Raw genomic sequence first — 24244 nt, forward strand, 5'->3', positions numbered from 1 at the left:
TTTGTGCTGCTGAATAGTTCCTTGGGGATGCATCTGGCTCAAATAGTTGGTGGAGATGGGTTGTTTATTGGTAAGTAAGTGATTTGTAATTCTAAAAAGAAGCCATCCACACTAACTGGGATGATTTTAAGACAGCAGCCTCCCAGGGATTTCAGATAGATATTGAAGAGTATGCTGAGGTGGTAACCAGCTACACTGTAAATTGCATAAAGGATGTGACTATAATTAGGACCTTCACTGCATGTGGCAACAGAAAACCCTGGATGACTACAGAAGTGCGATTGCTGCTGACAGCTCCAGATGCAGCATTCAGGGCGGGAGATATGACTGCTCTCAGCTCAGCCAGGTCTGTACTGGTAAAAGGAAATCAACGCTACGAAAGGCACCTATGCAGAGAAAATCCAAGGACACCTCTGTGACACAGGAAACACCAGGCGGATGTGACAGGGAGTCCAAGCCCTGACGGATAGCAAGTCCAGGTAGGGGGTTAACGGCGATGAGTCTTCTCTTCCAGACAGTCTCAACAACTTCTTTGCACACTAAGGGGCCGTCCACACGAAAACGCTCTTTTGTGAAAACGTATTGCATCGTTTTGGCCGACGGTGCACACAGATCCTGAAAACGCCATGCCTGAAAATGCACTTTTTTGAAAACGGGTCTCAGGGTGGAGAAATCCGAAAACACAGCCCTCTCATTTTCATGTGGACGGCGAATCCATAGACATAATATGCACGTATATTACAACAACAACAACAACAACAACAACAACAACAACAACAACAACAACAACAAGAGGTGTGTGAGTGAGAGGAAGCGGCAAGATGGCGGATCGGGTGCAGCATAATTTCTGAGCGCTGTCTGCTTGTCCCAACTTTTCAACAACTTCCCCGTACAACTGCCTTTACCAGACCTTTCAAGCTTTACACTATCTCGACATTAATTGTTCACGAAGAATTGAGCCATGAAACAGTCTCCAGTCCATCGAAATAGAGCTGCTAGACACCACAACTACGCAGAAAAGATGGAAACATCAACCGAGAGCCTCAAAAGAAAAGACCCATTCTCTCCGGTAAAAAACCAACCGACACCCAAAATGAGAGACTCGACTATTGACGAAGGTACAAAGGCCGTCCTAGAAGTGATAAAAAAGCTCATTGATAAAGTGGATAGTCTCGACAGCCAAATAAAACAGAACTCAGCTACAAACCACGAAGCGGGAGATATCAGTGATTAAAAAAGACAACTCTGAGTTAATGGAAAGAGTCTTGGAGATGGAAAGGTACAAACGCAGCTGGAACCTCAGAATCCGAGGAATAAAAGAAAATGATGGGGAAAATACACGAGAAATGGTTGCTAACTTGCTGATAAAGATCTCCCCTCCATGGACTCCGAACATCAACCACATCGTGGGCTGGTCATCGTCCAATTCACACGGAGAATACACCGGGACACGCTGTGGAAGATGACCAAGGATTCCTCCATCTGCAAAGAACTGGGGATCGGATTCATCTAAGACCTCTGCAAGGCTGACAGGGAGGCTTGAGCGGTGCTGTGGCCGAAGACACAACAGGCACGGGCTGGAAAACGAGCTTACTACAGAGGAGGAGACGGATACATTGATGGACACAGAATAACTTAATAAAAACACTTGAGGTATACTGGTAGTTAAAACTTAATAAGCATTAAACAGGGTCTTAATTTTTATATTTTTTCTGATACTGAAGGGACACTGCCCACACATATCTTTGCAGGCTTTTTCTTCTCATTTTCAACTTCACTCAGTTACTGTTCTAGCGGTCGCTAGTTGTGGTTTAAAATTAATGTTGATTTTTCCTGTATTTCCTTAAATGCTAGGGGCTTAAGAGATGTCACTAAGAGAAAATCTATTTTTTTTATTTTGTAAGGGCGAGAAAGCAAACTTTATTTTATTACAAGAAACACACTCAGAACCGGACGATGAAAAATTCTGGATTAATCAATGGGGAGATAAAATCATTTTTGACCATGGCTCCACAAGATCATCTGGGCTGGCCATTCTATTCTGTAACTCTCCTGGTAAATTGGTGGCCTCTAAATCTAGTAATAATGGTCACTGGCTAATCTGTGTTTTGAATATTGATGAACAGTATAGTATTCTCGCCAACATCTATGGCTTTAACAACCCAGCTCAAAATAAATTATTACTTACAGAGCTTTCTGATAATATTAAAAATCTAAAACTCACCTACCCACATGCAAATGCAATTGTGGGAGGAGATTACAACATGGTTTATGATGAACGTCTGGATAGATACCCTTCTAAATGTCAACACAGCTTTAAGAACCCTTATCTCATTTCTGTGACAAATTCCGAGAATTTTCCATTCATTTTGGGAAATTATTTCACAAAAATAAAACTAGCAGAACTTAATTTAATTAAAGAAATAAACATTCATTGTAATAAGGAATCACCAACTGACAATGATAAACAGAAATTACTAACTCTGCAAACAAAACTTGATGAGATTTATCTCAAAAAAGCAGGAGGGGCCTACATAAGATCCAGGGCGAAATGGATTGAAGATGGTGAAAGAAGTACAGCTTATTTCTGTCGATTAGAAAAAAGAAGGCAAGAAGGAAATTCAATTAAAACTTTATTGATTCAAAACCAACTATGTACAGATCCAACCTTGATTACAACGGAATTGACTTCCTTTTACAGTAAGTTATACTCGTCTGCCTTCTCTGCAGTTGATTCAGACTCCTTCTTCAACCATATCAAGGATCTTATCCCCTGTATTGAAGATGATTTTGCAGAGTTATGTGAAGCTGATATTACTATTTTTGAGCTGGATAAAGCTGTAGACAACCTGTTTTTAAATAAATTTCCCGGCTGTGATGGCCTTACATCTAATTTCTACCAACACTTTTGGGATCTGTTAAAAAAAATCCTTTTATTCTCATGTTATTCTCATTTTATTTCTTGATTTTTATAAAGCCTTCGACTCTATCGAACACCCCTTTATTTTTCAGTGTTTAAAACTTTTAGGCTTTGGGAACAAATTTCGAGCCACCATAGAATCTCTTTATGATAAAGCAAATAGCTCCATTTCATTACCAGGAGGTACATCACCAAGATATGCTATCAAACATGGGGTCAAACAAGGCTGCCCTATCTCTCCATTCCTCTTTATAACTGCCACAGAAATGCTTTCTATTTTTATACCTACCTATTGTTATTAGCCAGCTTGCTGACGACACGTCCATCTTTATGAAACACCTAACTGAGACCCCCAAGATAATACAAGCAATTAATACGTTTTCCAATGCCTCTGGGCTTAAACTTAATTTGAACAAATGTGAGTTGATGACAATTCATCGAAGTGACTTAACAGAAGCATACAACATTCCTATAAGATCAGTTGTCAAATATTTAGGAATTCATATATCTAAAAACCCAACTGAAAGAGAAAATTTGAATGTGTGGAGAACTAAACTTAATTCCTGGTTGTTGAGAGACATCAGTTTACTGGGGCGAGTCTTTCTTACTAAGTTGGAAAGCATTTCGAGATGTATCTATCCAGCATACTCGTTGGCCATCCCTAACAGAGCCATAAAGAAGGTCAACCAAATTAATTTTGATTATATTTGGAGAAAAAAAAAAGCACTATATTAAGAGAACAGAAATGATCAAAGAATACAAAGAAGGGGGCCTACAAGCTATCGATTTTGATTTCATCAATGGAACACTGAAAATTAACTGATAAAAATCTTTCCTGAATAATAAGAGCTTCTGGTATCCGGTATCCCCAGAGAAATTTTCAAGAAGCTTGGTGGTATTGATTTTCTGTTAAAATGTGATTTCAGTATTCAGAAACTTCCAGTCAAATTATCCCTGTTTCACCAGCAAGTCCTTTTATATTGGAAACTTTTGTACAACCATAATTTTACCCCACACAACACACCGATATGGAACAATAGGTACATTACAGTTACAAACAAGTCGATGTATAAAAAGGACTGGATGGATAAAGGTATTTGGTCCTGAATTCATTTGACGGACGATGATGGCCTTGTGATGACATATGAACATTTGTCTAAAATATGATCTAGCAATTGATCGTAACTCCTTTGCTTCCATAATGAGAGCCATCGCTGAGCCTACTTTAAATTTAATTCAAGGGATTGTTTCGAACTCAACTCATATTTCTCCTAATCTTTGTGATGGAAAAATTCCTTTTCATTATGGGTTGATGAATTTTGAACTATTTTGTTGAATATGATTTCTTAAAAACATTTATCTAACTTGCTTCATGTGACTGATATCTTATGCAAATGCATGAACACCTAACCTCTGCCCTATATGATTGTAACAGAGTCACGAACCAGCCAAAACTCAGATAGAAAGTCGTCTTCTTGTCTTATGTTTTATGTCTGATAATTTTATGCTTTGCACAGAGTCCCAGGTCATGCGTCATGAAGTTTTAACTTTACGTCTTGTGTCGATGAGAAGCCTGTCTGATTGGGATAGTCGTATGTACGTGTGTGTGTAGCTTAATCACTGCTGGCACCGAGAGTGCTTGTCTCTTCCCCTGACCTTGTTGATATCTGTGTATAAAATTGTGAACACTCCTTTACTCGGGGCTCATTCACTCAGCTCATGAATTTGACTGTGTGGTGAGTCCATCTGCAGATGGTTGGATTAAACTTACCGAAAAGACAGATCTGACTTTACTCTTTGATTGACAGAAATTTCCACCACATCTTCCACATCTCCTAGTTGGAAACTGTGATTTTGAGAGTATTAAAATTCCTAATAAAACAATTGGAAAGCTGCTTGATGACATCACACACCCTCTACTGTCTTTTCGAAACTCCATTAAACAAGTCTTCCCCAAAGATATCATATACTCTTTACGCACTGAATACTTAAAATTTCCCATAAATCCAAAAGCAAAAGAAATTCATTTAAAAATTTTAAATGGTGTGTCCCCATCTAGTGAACTATTACGACAGAGATTTGGTTTTGAAACAAACAAATGTGAATTTTGTGATGATACTGAAACCTCTGATCATTTATTTTTTCAATGTATGTTTTCTGAAGCGCTCTGGACTGTTATGCACGACTGGCTACACACGAAGATCCGGCTTGAACCCTTTTCTCAAAAAGACATTATCTATGAAGTTATTATGGACAATAATGAATGGGACTTTCTGGTAAACAATATACTCATCCTCAGAAAATTTTACATACACAAGTCTAAATACATGAAAGTGAAACCTAGGTTCTATGTGTTTCATAACGAGCTTCTCTCTTTCACAAATGCCCTTAACATAATGAAAAGTAAATATGCAATTAAACTTTTAAATTTATTTGAAAAATATGATCTGCGACAAAAGCCCTAGCTAAAGTTGTTTATTTTATTATTTTTCATTTATTTCTCTCTCATGAAAAGTTTGTATTCTGCACTCCTCAATGCACCTGTTCCTTTGGAATGTTAAAATTAATGTAAGCCATGTTGTTTGTACATGATTTTGTCAAATAAAGTTTGGGGGGAAAAAAAAGAAAAAACAACAACAACGGCAGACTACATGCTGGTGTTCATGCTGCATAAGATTTTAAGCCTTTCTTGCAACTTACATGCCTTTCATGTAGTTGAGTGTGAGTCGCAGCAGCAGTTCGACCTCATTACCAGTCCACACAAAAAAAATTCTGGTTTCCTTGCACTAGCCATTTTCATCTTCTTCTTGTTGTGTACGGTTTCTCCGTCTACTGTCTGTTTGTAAACAGCATGCAAGCTTAATACCATGCTCCGTGTCTTCTCCGTTTTTGGTGAATGTCAAGCGCCACCTATAGGCCTGGAATATGAACTACAGCATTTGCGGTCATTTTCAGTGGATCCGTGTGGACGCAAATATTCTTAAAACAATGACAAGGAAGACGGAGGAAAAAAAAGATTGTTTTCGCCCATGTGGACAGGGCCTAAACCTGACAACAAGAGGGAGGTCTGGTCCTTCTCCAACATTTATCGGGCCAGCCCTGACCATCAACGCAGCAGACAAATGCAGGACCCTAACCAGGGTCAACCTGCAGAAAGCGGGAGGCCCAGATAACATCCCTGGACGTGTGCTCAGAATCTGCTGAGTGGAGAACATTGAGATCCTCGGAGTGCAGATCTCGCAGGACCTCAGCTGGAATAAGAACACCTCAGGGATCACAGGCCCAGTAGAGACTGTACTTCCTGAGGAAGCTGAAACAAGCCACTGTCCCCATCAGCATCCTCACGACTTCCTATAGTGGTGCGGTGAAGAGCGTTCTGGCATACTGTATCTCTACATGGTACTCCAGCTGCAGTATGTCAGACAAAAAAAGCCCTACAGAGAAATGTTAGAGGAGCTGAGGGGGTAATTGGAGTTTCCCTCCCCTCTCCAAGAACTCTTCCTAAACCGGTGCTTGCAGCTTTAATTTGTCGTACATTTCTTTAATTCGCATCATTATAGAGTCATTAATAGTGAACTGCCAAACTGTGTTTAATGGCTAGTCACAAACTGACTTAAAAAAACAAAAACAAAACATACTACTACCTTATGTACACTCCACACCATGTGTGCACTAAAATCATCCAACTATAACACATAGTAGGTAGGTGGGTAGGTTGCTCACACTTCGTAGGTGCATTGCGTATTTACACACAGAGTGTTAAATTTAGTGCGATTTGGAAACATTAACAAAGTTTGAATAAACAGCGAAGACCACTCTGTGTTCAGTGAGGGTGTGGCTTCAGCACTCTAGCTTCATGGATTTGCAGACTGAAGCTGGGCTCACACATGATCCCTCTCAGGTGATCTCATGGGGAAGCAGATGTACACAAAATTGAGATTAGCATGGTGCAACAACTTGCTGCAGTAATGCATGCAGGGACAATAAAACTAAAGCAGAAGATTAAACAAGTCTGGATGAGTGGCAAGACACTGTCAACACAAGTTTTCTATTCTTCTGATTCAATCATCCCGATTAAATCGTAAATATCAAACACGTTTGATGTAGTCAGGGAGGCCCTGCTGAGTCTGTGAGCAGTTCAGAAGGCTTAAGACTGGATCTGTGTACACCTACATTACCAGATGAGCTGTGCTGAACACCACTGTAAATTGTAACCCCCCAGGAACAGTTTAACATTTTGATGTGGCAAAAAAAACAAAAAACAATGACATTCTGCAATCAATAATCTCACCCACTTCCTCAATACATACACAGTCATTGTGGTTGAGCAATCCATTTGTTACTCTACCTGTGACACCCGATATGCCCCCCACTCCCAAGGAGAGGAAGAAGGAGTGAGATGGTGCCTGGTTGAAGGCAAAAGGTGACCCATTACCTTTAATGTGATGTAGCCTAATAATAGGTGGACCCTTCACTGTCCTTGTTACTCTACGATACACTAAACTAATAAACTGAAGAACTATTAAATGGGCTTGGAAAGTTTGTGTAATTTTCAGTATCGGCACCACTATTAGTGGACAAAGGTTAGTCTGGAGCCCTGGGCTGATAAATTATTGGCCTGATATACATAAGGTGCATCCTTAATTCTCCTCCATTCAAGACTGGTTCTGGTTGTGGGGTAATACTGTTTGTTTTTCTGTGCACATGGATGTTGTGTGTAGCACAGACTGCTGTTTTTTTTAAATCAGCCAACAGATAAACAGATACTGATAAAGCTGAAATCAGTCAAACGCTGGAAAGTCCAAAGAAACCATTGTAGGGCAAAGTAGATTTTTAAGACAACAGAAACAAATTCTACAAACCAAACTCCTTAAAGTTAAGCGAAGCAAAGCTGCCTGCTTTCAGTTAAGCATGTGTAGTGTGTCTGTGAAATGGCCAAAACAACAAAAAGAAGACTGGTTTCTACTGTTACTTGACATTATAGGGCTGGTTTTACAGCAGGGGCTTATCAGAAATCAACCTGTGATATTTTCATAACAAAGAGAACAGTATTCCTTCCTTTTCCTGAAGGCAGCAGTTACTTACCTGAATGGGGAAGATTCCAGGTAGGATGGGACATGTGATACCAATCGCCCTGCAGTCATCCAGGAACTTGAGGAAAGTTTCTGCTCTGAAGAACAGTTGGGTGATTACAAAGTCTGCTCCAGCATCCACCTTCTCCTTTAGGTGTCTGAGATCATCCTCATAGCTGTCTGCCTCAGGATGGCCTGTGGGGTATCCTGAACTCAAACACATTCAAATCCTTGACCAATATGGCAAAAGGAGTTCCACTTCGACTGTCAACTATCGATGTGCAGATAAAAAAACCTACCGGCAACACAAATGTCAAAATAATCCTCAAACTCTGATCGGATATGTTTAACAAGATCGATGGCGAAGTTAAATCCTCCCTCCTCCTCCTCCCAGTCTGCTCCCACTGGGTCTTTGGAAATATGAGAACAACACAACTCACAACAATATGCAAATGTTATGAAGATCTCCAAGGCTATACACTAATGTTATTCCTGCTCTAATGTTGAATCATATACAGTTTTTCACACTATCTTGTGAAGCAGGATTGGGATCAGGCCCTATCACAGCACCTGTAATGGATTAGAATCAGCTGTATAAAGCCAGGTGTGCTTTCATACAAATAGTACTTTAACAATTTTTTTTTTTAATTCTTTTTTTTTTGAAGGTCGTCATTTGTGTATTTCACAGATACTATGACTGAACTGCTGAATATGAAAACAGTAGAAAAACATACGAAATGCACAGATCAGGTACAGGTCAGGCATTTGTGCTATTCCAATTCAATTCCCTAAATGACTAAGCTACCCGCCTTTAAACACAATGCTAGATACTATGCAAACTGGACAGGCAACTGAAAACTGCAGCACATGCATTTACTTCTTTTTTCATAATTTCTGCAATCCCTCAGAATCACGAAAGGAGAGCACTACATGGTATCACCACGTAATTTATTAGTGTAAACAAATGTCACCTCTCCTACCTCCTCTCAGTGCCATGATGTTCTTGAGGCCAAGGTGCTTTGCTTTGCCCAGGTAACCACTTATCTTGTCTTTGGTCTGGTTGCAGCAAGTCAAGTGGAGGATGCTCTCCAGGCCACAGTAATTGACCGCTGTGCTGGCAATCATCATGGATGAAGTTTCCTTGTCTGATCCCGGGTCCCCTGCTGGGTGCCAGGTGATGTCAATAAAGAGGGGCCCTCCAGAGCCCATACGGTCAAATCTGGAGAAAATGTATAGAATAAAAGAGAAAATACATAAACAAAATGTCCAGCTGTTCTTCGAGTCACTGAGTCACTCGTGATAATGCTATCCTCCTTTTTTGAACTCCAGCAAAATCAAAAGCAGTGATAAGCCTGTGTGCTGGGTGGCGGCTGCATTGCTGAGCTGCTGCTTACTCTCATGTTTGTTGTCACATATGCTGCTTGGCAGCTGTGCTGAGCAGTGGTGCTCCTGTCTGCCCTATCCGTTTACATCAGTAGTCTCAAACTGATCCAGTAAAGGGCTGCTTGATTGAATAAGTCGAGTCAGGTGTGTTCTTGCTTGGTTGGAATGAAAGCCTGCAGCCACAGAGGCCCTTAACTGGATCCGTTTCAGACCACTGGTTTACATGGAGTTTGCCTTTGATAATTATCTGTATTGTGACTATGATATGATTCCTGTAGATCTAGTTTGGTTTCACATGCCTGGAGATGAGGTTGACAGCTCCACTGGCTGTGCGGGGAGGAAAGAATTCCAGTGAGAACCAGTGTTCCCCCGACTCCATCCTTCTCCGCATCTTGTCCCGTAGCCTGTCGGTCCGGTCGGTATCTAGCACCGGCGTGGAACACCGGGAGCTCTCCTTGGAGCTCTCCCCACCACTGTTGCTGGCCCCGCTGGAGTCGCTCTTGCATGACTGCCAGCTACCGTCCCCTCGCTGGACCTGGTTCACCATTATAGCAGATTATACTGAGAGAAACAAGAAAGAAAACACATGGTTCCAACTCTGTTCAATGATTTCAGATATATGTTATGTTACTTTGACAGCAAATCTGACAGGCTGTTCATCAAACAAGAATAAAAAAATCAAAAAATAAAAATAACACCTGTCAATCATCACTGAATTGCTGATTTGGGGTCAGTTTTGTAAGTCCAGCTACTACAGTGACAGTGGGATTGCAGCTGTGCAAGAGCTTATTTGTGGTCAGCATTTAATTTTGCTATTGACTTTGCTAACCCTGAGTGTTCTTTGGTTTCCTGGTGGAACCTTCTTGATTCTTGGAGAATAAGCTCCAAATTAGCCATTTCTCCACTCAGGGCTAGCGTAGTTTACCATCTTGCATCTAGCTGTGCTTCATCTTCTTAATCCACCTCCACTCTCTGCTCGCAATTACTGCTCGGCGTCTTGGAAGTTTTACCCCCTTTATGCACTTATTCAAAAGGAATTTCTCAGTTTGTATGGTAATGTATTAATAATGACTCTGGTTTGGTTGGGAGCTCTCTCCGTATGCTGCCATCCTGGGAGGTGGTCCTACAGCAAGTCTTTTCACACTGTGTTTTTTTCCAATTGTAGACTGAGTTAACATTTTATATGACCTTTAAATATGCAGAGGCAGAGCACATTATACCCACATGCCAAAAATGTGTGGTTCAATATGTTTTTATTGAGTCATTTCTAAAAAAATGGTTTAGGCTTTCAGAATTTGGGTAAAAAGTTTTGTTGTTGATATAGAGGGGCCCTAGTAACATAAGAACCCCTATACTTCATATATTTATTCAAACCCAATTCAACAATGATCCTGCTAGACATTGCAGTCAGTGCTTGAATGACTGATTGATTGATTGATTCTCTCAGGAATAAGACAATAGCAATGAAAAGAAGCAGGGTCATACAGAGCTTCTTCAAAAAAAAGTCAGAGCCAGACACAGTTATGACCGGCAGCAGGGAAAGTTCCTGTTCAAATAAACAGCCTAGGTACAGCAGTAAGGATGAGGAGCTGTCAGGCCTCCACCGACAGCATTGTGAACAGAGCATTCAACATATTTAACAGTAGTTCAAATTATTTAGAAAAAGAAAGATGAACAATAACAACAGCAAGTACAATAATAATAATAATAATAATAATAATAATAATGATTACCGGTAAATCTGCAAGCAGCTATGATCAGGACCTTGCCGCCCATGTACGTCGGGCTATGGCACTGTTGGAGGACGCACACACAGATGTCTGCATGTTCACGCGTTTATTGGATTTTGTAGGTAGCTAGGGCTGGGCGATAAAATCCTTAAAATCCATTACTTTCAGTTTGTGGTTTAAGACAAAAAAAAAAAAATAATTAAATAGATTTTCTCTTCAACTTGCTCCACTGCCTCCCCATGGTCTCCCGTAGTTCATAATGCAGGGGTCGACAATATAAATGGCCCGGATGTACTTTTAACACTGTCAGGGCCACCAGAACGCTCCAAGCACTGGCCCAGTGGGGCCAGTGGAAAATAATGCCTTGAAAAAAGATAACAAGTAAAAAATGTAATAAATCTAATTTCACGTTAATTCCCTGTGGTTTGAAATGATTTCTGTGAAATCGTCTCTGTAGATAATTACCGCTGATAGTGTTACGAGATCCCGACCCGAACAAAGACAGAGACATCTACTTTCTGTGGGCAGCGAGCGCTGTGCCCTGGGACGTCAGCACACCACCTGCAAGCAACTGCAGTGTGCACAGCTCGCTCGCTCCTGCCGAACGCGTGCCGCTCGCTCACTGCTGCTGATTGAAGGTTGTCACTTGAGCCAATAAGAACCTTTTTTTCGGTACCATGAAACTTTGCCCTCAGTGCCCGTCGTGTCGAGTCCTGTTGGGACCGATGCGGACGTTACACGCGGGCCAGGGCACGCGCTGGGTCTCGGTGCGGCTACGGTCCGTTTATGTGAACGCGGCCGATCCTCGAGCCGCTCCAGCTGCTCGGTGTGCGCCACAGCGGTGGTGCGCGTTTGGTCCATAATGCATCAATGGTTTGGAGCAGAGAAAAAATAAACGTGTGTAAACACAAAATAGAGCTGAAATATTAAACAATGATTAGTTTTGCATCAGTCTGTGGAAGCAGCCTAAAAGTGAATGAATGAGAACAACAGTTCTATCATTGAACTACTGGAAGATAAAAGTAATGACCACATGACTTTCCGTTTGTGTTGAGGCATATTTACCATTTTAACTCTGTTTTCACTTCATTGTTAAAGCACAGTGGAGCTTAAATACAAGTTTGATGTGAAACAGTTATTTATTAAATAAAGTAGCCTAATGAATTTGTTTGGTTTTTTTTCTTAAATCATGGTATCGAATAAGTATCAAGAATCATGGAAATTTACTAGTATTGGTATCATAGAAAGGGGTAGTTTGGTTCTGTAGCGTCAGACTTTGAACAAACCACAGTCCGCCAGTTTGTTTAAAGGCTGTTGCAACTAAAAGCATCAGGCCAACATTTATCTCAGCACCTCAGACAGACGCATGTATCACAGTGGGACACTTGTTGTTCACTACAAGATGTACAAGACCGCGGTAGTCCATGAACACCAGCTATAAAGCAGCCAACATTAGCGGGATCATTTAATCATTGTTTCCCGTATGACAAGAAAGGGTACCGGTGGACAGATGCAGATGCAGCCATGTTGCGTATCGTTAAAGATATTGTGCCCGTATATACAGTGGAAAAGCCCGAGGTTCATCCACATGCTGAAAACTTTTCAATTCCAGGTTTTTGCTGCAAAGCCACAACAGGGCATGATGTCTCAAGCCAGAGGTAGGAGACTCATCTTCCTGGCCAAAAATGTGTAAAATAGACAGCAAGCACACACCTCATGTTGTACATCAACCAACATGTCATGTTTACTATGATGTTTAATTTAGTTGACATATCTCAAGGGATATAAAATACCTTTTGTAAACAAAGGCACCTTTTTCAAAAAAGTATTTGATGAAAGTTATGTTCACACATGTTTTTATAAAAACCTGCAATCTGACATGATAAAATGCTTTTGTAAACATAAATTTATCAAAAAGGGACACATTTTTTTCAAGTGAGTTTGAAGGTGCACTGTTTACAAAGGCAGGGCAATTGTGTTTACAATAAAAGCATAACAATAAAAACAATGCTTTCAATAATATCTTTGTCATTTGTAGTTTAAGATGGAAAAAGAAATTATTTAAAATAGTAAATCGAGTTTGGTGTGAAAAAAAACAGATTCAATTTTTAGGCCACATCACCCAGCCCTAGTGCGTGCATTTACTGGACATTGTCTGAATTGGTGAAATAACACTGCATGTGTCCACTATGTGGCCCTAGAGATCACAGATCAATTGTATGTCATGTCAATGTGACATGTGCCATGTCACTGTCAATGGTATGATGTGGTGAAAACAACCGGTAAATGTCATGTAAATAGGATGATGTTTGTCCACACTGTTAATGACTGAGTGTAAGATAGCGCTTCAATTGCCTTCTTTCAAAGATGTATGGATGTGTTGTGTGAGAGAAAGAGTGTGTGCATGTGTCTGTCTTTTGGTTTTAATTCTGCTTTGTTTTGGTTGCATTGGATACAAATACATGGGAGGAGTGGACACATCAGATCTAATGCTTAGTACCAATTCAGTCCATCATAAAACGAAGAAATCGTACATTACAGTTTTCCAGCATTTTCTGGTCATTGCTGTGACAAATAATTACATCATTTACAAAGAACAATGTACCAGCCAGCAGCAAAAACACGAGTCACCAGGACTTCCAGGAAGAGCTCTCTGTGAAGCTCCTAGGAGCTCCACTGAATAGCAAGCCGAAGGAGACCGACAGTCACATTCACTTCCCTGTGCCCGCAAGCAACCAACAGGGCAAATCTCAGAGAGTGCTCCCTGGAAGTGTGAGGAGTGTACTGTCAGCCTGTGTCTGCAGTTGGAGAGGAACTGCTTCGGGGAGTTGTACAAATGCCAAAAAACACCTGGACATTTTTAGGCAAAACTGGCCAAAAAATAAAAAACTATGAGGCCAAGGCTGACAAATTTTCTTGAGTAGCTGTCTTATAGTTCAAACTGAACATGTTTAATATGTTTGTCTATAAGGGTGTCACGATTTTGATTTTAAATCAAAATCGACCGAAATTAAGTCACAATCTTGAACTTCGAATTAAAGAAAGCGGGGAAAAAAACACACACGGCAAGTGCTGAAGTGCTGCAAGTCGACCTCCTCTAACTTAGCTACTAGCTAAGCCAGTAGCTATTAGCTACAGCCAGCCAAACGATGGCATGGTGTTACACCATTCCTGTTTGGCTCCCGGACTGAGGTTGAGAAGCACATGGGAGATGATTTCCTGTGGGGCCGAAGTTTGTGTTTACCGTCAGGGTGAACCCCTTTCACGTGTTAAGCTGGTCGGGAAATAATACCAGGGAGCTTTGCTGCATCTGGAGGAGCCATCGCCTTTATTCACAGCCAAACTGCAGCCTATATTATACACTTTATTGCTGTCGCTACTCCTGCTACTCCTTTCGCTTCTCCTTCCTCTCCCATTCATTCACTGTCGCTCGCCCACTCACACCTTACAAACTTTAAGCTCACTATTCCTGAAAGGGGCTACGCAACTCTTACACCAATGGCAACTAGAGACCCATAGACAGAATTTTAACCCCCTCCTCTTTCATTGAAGTTGCAGGTGTGGAAGTATTTTGGATTTCCAGTGAGTTATGTTGACAAAAAAGCCACAGTTTGCAAGTGCTGCAGAAACTAGATGGCAGGTTATTTTGTTTCCAATTGACTAAAGATGTAAGTTATTGTTACATTATGTTTGTTAATAAATGTTTTAAATTTAACAATGTAGTGTGGTACACTGCGAACAAAGGTCAGATATTACATTGCATAAAAGTCTAGTCTAAAAATTGGCATAGCAACCTGTGATTTAAAAAACTAAATGTAAAAATCGAGAATCGAATCGAACCGTGACCTTAGAATCGAAAATTGAATCGAATCAAGGTTTTGTAGAATCGTGACACCCCTATTTGTCTATGTGTAATTACAGTTTCTACTTTACTAAAAAGAGGTCTCAAAAAATCAGCTCTAAATTTAGTGGGTCAGTCATGACCTCTACAAAAGGCCAAGCATAAATGTAACGATGGTGACAGGGATACCTTTAGGACACCATACTTGGAGAGTAAGATAGGTGTTTCTACAAAGGCGACTGAACTGTGACATGATGGGAGAAATACAAGCTCTGGACCCAAAAAGCACAAAATACCTTCAAGAGAAAGCAGTCTTTCGCATTAGAGAAATTTATGATAGTGATGCAGAAGATCTCAGTCATGACCTAGTGCAGTGTGTGAGTGCAGCTTCTTAGCTGTCAAACTCATTAAGGCCCATCTGTGCACAACTATGACAGATTACAGACTTTTAGCAACCTGGGTGTCCTTGGCATTGAGGCTAGAAGAGCCAAGTCACTTGAGGTGGACAAGTTTATTAAACTTTTTGCAGGCCATCACCAAAATAGAAGGATTAATCTGATTTAAGATTGATGAATACAGAACTTGTATGAAATCACTTTGCAGTAGAATTAAAGTGCAGTAAAAGATGAGAGCAGGAGCTGGATATCTGTCACATGATGAGACATGTTTATAAAATGTGTTTTATAAAATGTTTAAAACACAACAACAAAAAAAAAATACAATAAATGCCGAGATGACTTTTGGAATTCAATTCATATGTGCATTAGTAGAACAAAGTGATACATTAAACATTTGCATTACACATTTGATCTCCTCCCATTCATACAGGTTCGCATAGCTCTATTTCCCATCTATGCTACCCCATTAAAAAATATCCCCTGGCTACAACCCTGACACACCAAACACAGTTCAATAGGTTGACATCTTTTTCTGACAACACACAACCTCACAGTAAATCCAAATTAAAGTTGCTGAACACTGGCTTCTGTACATAATCTAAAACAACACAACAGGGTCCCCCACAACATATCCTACCTGGGCCGTCTGAAGAGACGAATAACTGGTTGATTCGTAGGCTGGCTGATGTCGGCGGTAATGTCTCTAACGTTGACTGACTCGAACAGCTCGAGCCTCTGGTTTTATACCCAGGTATTTCACTCAGGCGCACGTGGGAAATATGTTAGTGGCAGACACCTAGTTAGAGCATGCTAACGTTAGCCACATGGGCTGCCTGAGCAGAGCAAAGCTACATACCTCACGAGCGGTGTTTGCCCATTGGTTCTTAAACTGAGAGAAATACAGGGGTATCACATGAAGGTAGTATGCGTTAGTAAACCAAAGCTAGCTTTGCAACAGCCGTCTTATGTTGCCCGACTTCACTCCATCCGGCCAGCAAGGGAAAATGGAACACTCGACCACGACCGCACGCGCGCGCGCGCACACACACACACACACACACACACACACACACACACACACACACACACACGACCATGCAGTGGAGACACGATGCATTTATTTTTAACGGGAAGACGTGCGTTTGGTTTGTACACAGCCAATGAAAGCAACAGGCGCTTTACTTGCGTCGGTTGGTGAAGTCGTTGTAAAGATGATCGTATATCAAAAGTCGAAATCTGAGTCAGTGTATCATATGCCTGTTAATTTGGCTATTTTTTGTTGCTGTTAATATATATTCCTGTCAGTCCAGGAGATTACAACACGTAATGCTAAACTTTAAAAGTTGAAAGTTAACAGTTGTGTCACTTGAACGCTGGTATCACAGAATTCCGCTGGGTAATATTCGCCTTTATCAAAGATTCAAATAGTTTTAGATGCGCTTTGTGCGTAAATGACGCGCAGTTTTGACACTTTAAAGAGCATTTTACCTTCCGCGTCACATGACAATGAGGAAGAGACGTGTGTGCTGCGTTTAAATGTCATGGTAAATCTGACAACTTTTTTAAAGATCGTGACTATGTGATGATTATGTGTATTGAATTCCAAATTAAGGACACAGCTACAGCATGGGTCTCTTATTTTCTGTACGACGTGTTGTCAGATGCACTAATTACTACATATATTTTCTAGGTTCCCCCAGCAATTCTTTTTTTTTTCAAACTTGGAACATGTATAGATGGTTTTACCATTGGCCCCAAACACAGCATGACACAACAACGAAGATGGCGTGTTGTGGAAATTGTTTTTGTTGCCAGTGTTGCTGCAGAGAAGGAGAGACGCGGACACCCGAGGAACTGGTAAAGATACATACAATAGATGGACCTAGTGGACATCTCCTGGTTTTAATTAAAAGCTGACATCTTTCATCATATTTGTGCTGAACTCTCCTCAGTGCCTTATGCTGGCTTGCTTGCTACACCCTGCAGCTCAGTGGCTGTCTCCTGTTGTCAAGTAACTGCCACTATGACCTAAAATCTATTCACAATACACTACTGAAGCTAGAATGAAACAGGCAACACTTCTCCTTGTAGTGGAACTTCGCCCCAGGGACACTTAGTTTGCTGTGTTTCCTTGTGCTTATGGAGAGAAAGTCAACCAAGCCTCGTTTGCAAATCTAGTCATTTAAGGATCCCCCTTTATTTTATTTTATTTATTTTTGTAATCGAGTCATTCCTAACCTTCCTTGGCATCATCAGCAGTAGGCTAACTTGTCCCCTCTTAAATATGGTATATGCATGTTACTTGCCAGCAAAACAATAACAATGCAAAGAAATACACTTAAAATTGACCAAATTCTGAATGGAGTCAGGCTGTTCCTCCAACCTTGCAAGAATAACAATGCTCTGTCAAGTTTGTATCATTATTGAGTAAGTATGTGCAGTCACATTTGTAGCAAAACTCTCAATGTTCACCTTGTAGTGAACTGATCTACATTTTTGTAGTTTGTAGCTGTTCATACTTTTGTTTTGGTGAAGTGTCCTTGCTTTGCTGGATGTGCCTGTATTCCACCTCTACTGCATTCAGAGTATTTCTCTTCTCTGCCCCAAGACAATCCTTGGAGAAATCCGAGATGAAGAGGATGAGATTCTACCAAGGAAGGACTACGAGGTGAGAAACCAATTTTAAAAGAAAACAAACAAAATCCTTATTAGGTGTAGGGTTGCAACCGTATGAGATTCTCACAGGACAGTAACCATGTCGAGGTAGAGAAGGGTTCACCGCCTTACACAGTTCATGGTGTTTCACAAGGGAAGAAGTCTACAATCAATGATTTTGACTTGTGGTTTTCACAACCTAGTTTAAATACCGTCAATAAGCAAATGTATATGGTAAGATAACCAAAGAACAAATAAAAAAAACAATAATCCATGAGTAAAGGGAACATATCAGAAGGGGAGGAGGAGAACAAAGTTATTCAGAATATGTAAGCAGTTTTTAGGGACTGTTCTAAAGTGCACAGTGAGGAAGAGTCTCTGATGTCTTGAAAATGCTTTATATTGCTGCAGTCCTGAAAGAAAGATCATAAATGTGTGTCGATGGGCTCATGCTGCTCTTGATACAGACTATAGTCAATGGATGTCTGACCCAAGAAGTGGTTACGTAGATTTTTGTTTTGGCTCTTACAGAGTTTGGATTATGACCGCTGCATCAATGAGCCCCATGTGGAGTTCCTGGAGGGGATAGACAATAAGGTAAGACACCTGTCTTTTCCTCACATGTGGATAACATCTCTGTAAGAGACACTAATCAAATCCATCTGCAAAGTTACTGAGATAGAAATGAATTACTGAAGTTTTTGAATGGCAGACTATGGGAGGGCACATATTCATTAATATCTCAATGCTATTACTATAACTTCCATGGGAAAAATCCATGTGTCATGAATTACAAAAAATATATTTGCCTTTTTCAGGGTTTTATATCAAAGTTTATGCATCTTATTCATCTAAAATGTATGTTTGATGTTTTATATCTCATTAATAACAACACTTTCACTTACATTGAGTTGGAGACCTAATTTGCCTGCCTGGCCACAGACTAAATAAAATGACAGCCTGAGTTTACCCAAGAATAGCATTTAGTTTGAGATGTTGCTGTTGTGTAGATGTCAAAGATGCTAACAAAGCAACACAATACATAAAACAATCACGGCAAAAACATCAGATCGGTCTGACCACTGTGTTTAACAATCTTCACATGTTACAGTTGCAGCTGAAAATGACAATAGAAATAAACATGTTTGCAGATTTCACGTTTCTCGATTTCACTTGCTGTATTGTAGGCAACTGGATGTGTTTCAGTTTCTTGAAGATGTTTAACCTCTCATCCAAGAGGGCCCTTCAGTTCTAACTAGTTGGAGGGAAGTTACAGAAGAAACTGAAACATGTCCATTTACCTGCGATACAGCACTTAAAATCACTGTGACCTGGATGACTGAGAGCCTTTTTCAGCTTTTTCTTGCTTCAGCTTGTGACAGAGATTCTCAACCTCAACAGAAGTGCTCCGTGGAGATGTGCTGAAGTCAGTTTTATCTGCTTTGGTGCAAATTAAAGTAAGAACAGGTGCAAAGGAGAGGCAAACCAAATCAAACATTTGATATAGTTGCCGGCTTTGTCGGAAAAGATAAACAAAACTCACCTCTCCAGCTGCAGGCTCGTAGTGGGGAAGCCCTGTGAGTCGATTACCCAGTGCAGTTCCGCAGCTCAGTGAATATCATTACTGCTGGACTCTACTGCACTCGGTAATCGACTCGCAGGGCTTCCCTACAGCAAGGAGGCTTCTTGGCTCGTGAGTTTTGTTTATCTTTTCCGACAAAGCTGGCAACAATATCAAATGTTTGATGCCTCGAAAAATGTGCTGGGACCCTGTTTCTAATGTTGCTGAAGTTTGGTGCTGTTTTGAGCATTATTTGTGGCTTTTTGATGGCGATTTATACTTGGATCCATTTACTGCAGTGTATTGTTGTTGTGCAGTCATTTCTGAGGATGCTGAAACTACGTAAGCTAGCGGTCTGCAAACTTTATCTCTCAAGGGGGGGGGGGGGGGGTTGTAATTGGTGTCAAGGTGTGGTAGAACAGGGATTAAATTTACACTGGAATATCCCTTTATCCATCCATCCATCCATTTTCTTCCGCTTATCCGGGGCTGGGTTGCGGGGGCAGCTGCCTGAGCAGGGACATCCAGACTTCCCTCACCTCCCTCATCAATATCCCTTTAATAACCATCAATTTTGGGCAGTATCTTCACCAGAACTTCTTGCTGTGATGAGCAAAAGCAGCAATCACACACATTTTATTCAGGAAATGCAAATATTTTTTGTACATCAAATCATTTTAATAAACATTATTTTATCTTCCATTAGAAAGCCAAAAAGTATGAAGCAATACGGTGGATGATGATGTTTGCTATCGGAGTCACAGTAGGTCTGGTGGGTGCATATCTGATTTGTTGATTTTCTTTGCTAGATAGATATATTCTGATGACCAGAGAGTCACATTTCACCTTCATGTCTCTTTTCAGGTGGGCCTGTTTGTCGATTTCTTTGTGCACCTCTTCACCAAAATCAAATTTACTGTAGTTGGTGATTGTATCCTTCAATATGCCAGTCAGTAATGAATATTAAGTGAAGATGCTGTAATGTTGTAATAATTTTGAGAAAATCAGTCATAGCAATTTGAACATAAAAAGTACATTAATTCTATGAGGAAATTATCATATTATTACATGAATGAGTCATAATTCAACACAAATTCTAATAATTTGGGAATACACATAATTTTACGTCATGAAAGTAGTTGGTTGTTCTGGAAGTATTAGTGCCTATAAATACTTTTAAATGCAAGTTGTTTTGCATGTGAACAAAAAACACTTCATAATTTTGACTGTTTCGAAGCCAGACAGTCTCCATTCTCCATTCATTTCAGTATGTTCTGACGATAAACTGTACAAAGTGTTGGTGGTTCATCTTCTTAGTGGAGCATCTCCAGCTGTGGAGAAGTGCACTGATAAAGGCTGTCTCCCTCTGTCTCTGCTGGAGCTCCTTGCATTCAACATGACCTTCATCTTCATTGCCAGTGTGCTCGTCCTCATTGAGGTAAGACGGCTCAGATACACTTGAGTTTTCCAGTATTCTAATTTTCTGCTTATATTGAAGTGGTCCCTCCGGGGGAAAAAAAAAAAAAAAATGTAGCCAGAAGTGTGAGTGACGGAGATCTAAGCAGACTGCAAGCATCTGGTTGCTTGTTTCCTATTCAATTTAGAAAAAGGATCTTGACAACTTTGGAAAACATAGTCATAGACAATGAAGCAAAGTTTTTGTCACACATCCGTCAGTGTGCTGAAAAAAATACAGCTCTCTATGAGAAGGGTTCCCCAAGCTTTTTTCCTTTGGACAGCCAAAACTGAAACTGCCTAATGTTGAGCCACGAGCCAAATATTACCGTACATTTATACTCTAGCCTTTAAGCTTCTAGTCTTTTCACCAATCATGACCAAACTTTATACAATGAAATGAACACATAAAACACTTTTCACACCAATGTTGTTTTTATATTGTTTGTTTGTGTTTTGTGAGATAAAAGCAGTTTTTGAATAGTGAGTAAGGTTTGAGGTGACTAACTAAAGATCTATCAAAAGAAAGACTGAAGAGTCTAACATATTAACCATCTCAGACAGATGTTTCTAATGCTTGGCAGATCCCAGCACAAGCTGCAGTGAGATGGTGAACCTAGTTTCAATTTAAAGACACCTAACAGGATTTCTGAGTTTGAATTTTTAACCCCCTCTCTACTTGGTATCAACAGATAGTGATGTGTTTCATTTACATGTATTATTATTATTATTATTATTATTATTATTTTTATTTTTATTTTATTTTTTTTTTACATTTTTTCTTTTATTTGGTTTCACATTTTCACAAAAATTCCATATTCATCATTAGATATGTCCTTTCATCGATTTTGGGAATAGTTATAGTTTCTTGTATAGTCATAAAGAGATGAATAAATATTTAAATGCTCCTGGAGTCTCATTGAAAATGTAATTTTTTACATCACAAAGATTTCGTAAATAACATCATACCAGTACTGTTTCCTTGTAATTGCTTTACCAGCAGCAATGCTAAAGAAGTGATTTCTTTTTATATTTGTAGACATTGAACGTAAAAAGCCGAAGAGGAGTTCTTCCCACTGAAATTTAAGTCCCAAATTTAGTAACTAATTCTAGTAAATCAAATGCCTAAATGCATATACTTTTGTGCAGGCCCAAAACAAGTGGTAGTAGTTGCCTTCCTGGAAGCCACAATTCCTCCAGCAACTGGAACTGCCTGAGTGCACAGATATATAAAAAAAATCTACAAACACTCTTCCAGCAAAAACCCTCCATTGAGCTTTATACCCTCCACTGAAATTCATAACATTCCTTCCACACTTCTGAGATGCAACTGTTTTATATAGGCAGAGCTTGTTAACGTAATCTCCTGAAGAGCCTTGTATAATCTTGAAATAACTTTAAGCCCTGAATCTGTTTCATAGGCACCAATAATAACCTTCAAGAAGCTATTTTCAAATGCCCTTAAACTCTGTAACATAAGGCTGATGGATGGTGACATACCTGAAAATCTTTTCCTATATTTTAATATTTCACTTTTCCGTAGATTCTACCAATATCCTCTCATTTGTCATTTAGTTGCTGACTGGAGTCCTTCCAGAATTCTCATAGCTATTAAGTCCAGGTAAACCTCACAGGTTGGCCCCGAATCACCGTCTGGCTGCATATTGGCCTCCATGTTGCTAATGCTATTAGCTTGCGGCAGTTGAACTTCTCTGTCATCGCATTTTTTACTTTATGTGAGACTTTTCTTCCCCTTTCTGATGGGCCTAGTCACTCGGCCTCTGTGGTAAATCTTGCTTTGACATTTCTTTTAATAAATTCAAGTTTTATCAGCATCTTTTGGTTGTTGCTGTCGGGAACATGTTGCACTATGCTGCCATCACCTGGCACACTAGACTGGAAGTCTCATTTTTAATTTAAAGTGTGTTTGCAATACAAGAGACTATACTAACCTGTTGAATCATGTGATGTTGCTAACGTGCTGTGTCTTGCCACCCTATATTCAGCCAGTAGCTGCAGGTTCGGGAATCCCAGAAATCAAAAGTTACCTGAATGGAGTGAAAATTCCTGGAATTGTCCGGCTACGAACTTTTCTCTGCAAGGCCGCTGGAGTCCTGTTCAGTGTGGCCGGAGGTAAATTATGATGGAGAGCTGTGTGCAATGGAAATGTATTTGATTTGAAATTTGAAGTGCTCCCCGGGAACCATCACCTTATCGCGGTGGAGAGGTTTGTGTGTCCCAGTGAACCTGGGAGCTAGGTTGTCAGGAGCCATGTGCTCCCAGTAGGGTCTCCCAAGGCAAATTGGTCTCAGGTGAGGGGCCAGACTAAGTATGGTTTAAAATACCCCATGGAAAATATAGGTGTGAGGCGAGAGACCCTGCCCGGAGGAAGCCTGGTGCCCGCATCCGGAGCCAGGCCTGGACGGAGGGCCCGTGAGCGAGCGCCTGGTGCCCGGGGCCCGGCCGGGCAAAGCCTGAAAGAGCAACGTGGCACTTCACCCTCTCCCATCCCGTGGACCCACCATCTGCAGGACGAACCGCTGAGGTCGATTGCGCTGCTACTTGGGTGGCAGTGGTGGTGACGGGCCTCGGCGACCCAGACCTTGGTTGCAGAGGCTGACTCTGGGGATGTGGAATGTCACCTCTCTCGGGGGGAAGGAGCTGGAGCTGGTGCATGAGGTTGAGCGTTACCGGTTGGATCTGGTGGGGTTTACCTCCATGCACAGCGTTGGCTCTGGATCCAAACTCCTGGATAGGGGCTGGACATTATTCTTCTCCAGAGTTGCCAAAGGCGTGAGGCGTGTTGGAGTTTAGCCCGGTGGACGAGAGGGGCGCCTCCCTATGCCTAAGGGCTGGGGGGAAAACCCTGACTGTTGTCAGCGCACATGCACCGAACGGCAGTTTGGAGTATGCAGTCTTCTTGGAGGTCCTGGCTGGGGCCCTACAAGGTCAATGATCGATTTTGTGATTGTATCATCTCATCTTCGGCCATGCCTTTTGGACACTTGGGTGAAGAGAGGGGCAGAGCTGTCAACTGATCACCACCGGGCGGTGAGTTGGTTTCGGTGGCAGGAGAAACAAATAGTGCGGGTAAGCTGGGTACGTCTGGGGGAGGCCCTGTGGAGGCTGGGGATATTGAACCTGAATGGACAATGTTCAAAGCTTCTGTTGTTGAAGCTGCAGCTGTGTCCTGTGGTCATAGGGTCTTAGGCAACCCTCGAACACCGTG

At 40.9% G+C, this 24244-nt stretch overlaps 2 protein-coding genes across 7 annotated transcripts in view; one reads left to right on the top strand and one right to left on the bottom strand.

The window, feature by feature from the left end:
- Positions 1-16356, bottom strand: part of mthfr (methylenetetrahydrofolate reductase (NAD(P)H)) — a 30485-nt gene extending 14129 nt beyond the window's left edge. Inside the window, exons 1-5 of one of the 3 annotated variants that reach the window (XM_037105612.1) lie at positions 16201-16356; positions 9675-9936; positions 8973-9211; positions 8292-8402; positions 8006-8199 (exon numbers count right to left, since the gene is read on the bottom strand). In XM_037105612.1, the coding sequence (XP_036961507.1) occupies positions 8006-8199; positions 8292-8402; positions 8973-9211; positions 9675-9922 (792 nt within the window). In that variant the 5' untranslated portion in view covers positions 9923-9936; positions 16201-16356. Of the gene's footprint in view, positions 1-8005; positions 8200-8291; positions 8403-8972; positions 9212-9674; positions 9937-15981 lie in introns of all 3 variants that reach the window. The other 2 variants (XM_037105611.1, XM_037105613.1) reach the window with 2 other exon arrangements.
- A 192-nt stretch (positions 16357-16548) lies between these two features.
- Positions 16549-24244, top strand: part of clcn6 (chloride channel 6) — a 32149-nt gene continuing 24453 nt past the window's right edge. The window contains exons 1-8 of one of the 4 annotated variants that reach the window (XM_037105610.1): positions 16549-17201; positions 17953-18012; positions 18531-18596; positions 19372-19456; positions 20267-20332; positions 20425-20491; positions 20892-20998; positions 23022-23148. In XM_037105610.1, coding sequence (XP_036961505.1) covers positions 20297-20332; positions 20425-20491; positions 20892-20998; positions 23022-23148 — 337 coding nt within the window. In that variant the 5' untranslated portion in view covers positions 16549-17201; positions 17953-18012; positions 18531-18596; positions 19372-19456; positions 20267-20296. The remainder of the gene's footprint in view (positions 17202-17952; positions 18013-18530; positions 18597-19371; positions 19457-20266; positions 20333-20424; positions 20492-20891; positions 20999-23021; positions 23149-24244) is intronic. The other 3 variants (XM_037105607.1, XM_037105606.1, XM_037105609.1) reach the window with 3 other exon arrangements.

The sequence above is a fragment of the Acanthopagrus latus genome, chromosome 7 (genome assembly GCF_904848185.1).
Source record: "Acanthopagrus latus isolate v.2019 chromosome 7, fAcaLat1.1, whole genome shotgun sequence".
Taxonomy (NCBI): domain Eukaryota; kingdom Metazoa; phylum Chordata; class Actinopteri; order Spariformes; family Sparidae; genus Acanthopagrus; species Acanthopagrus latus.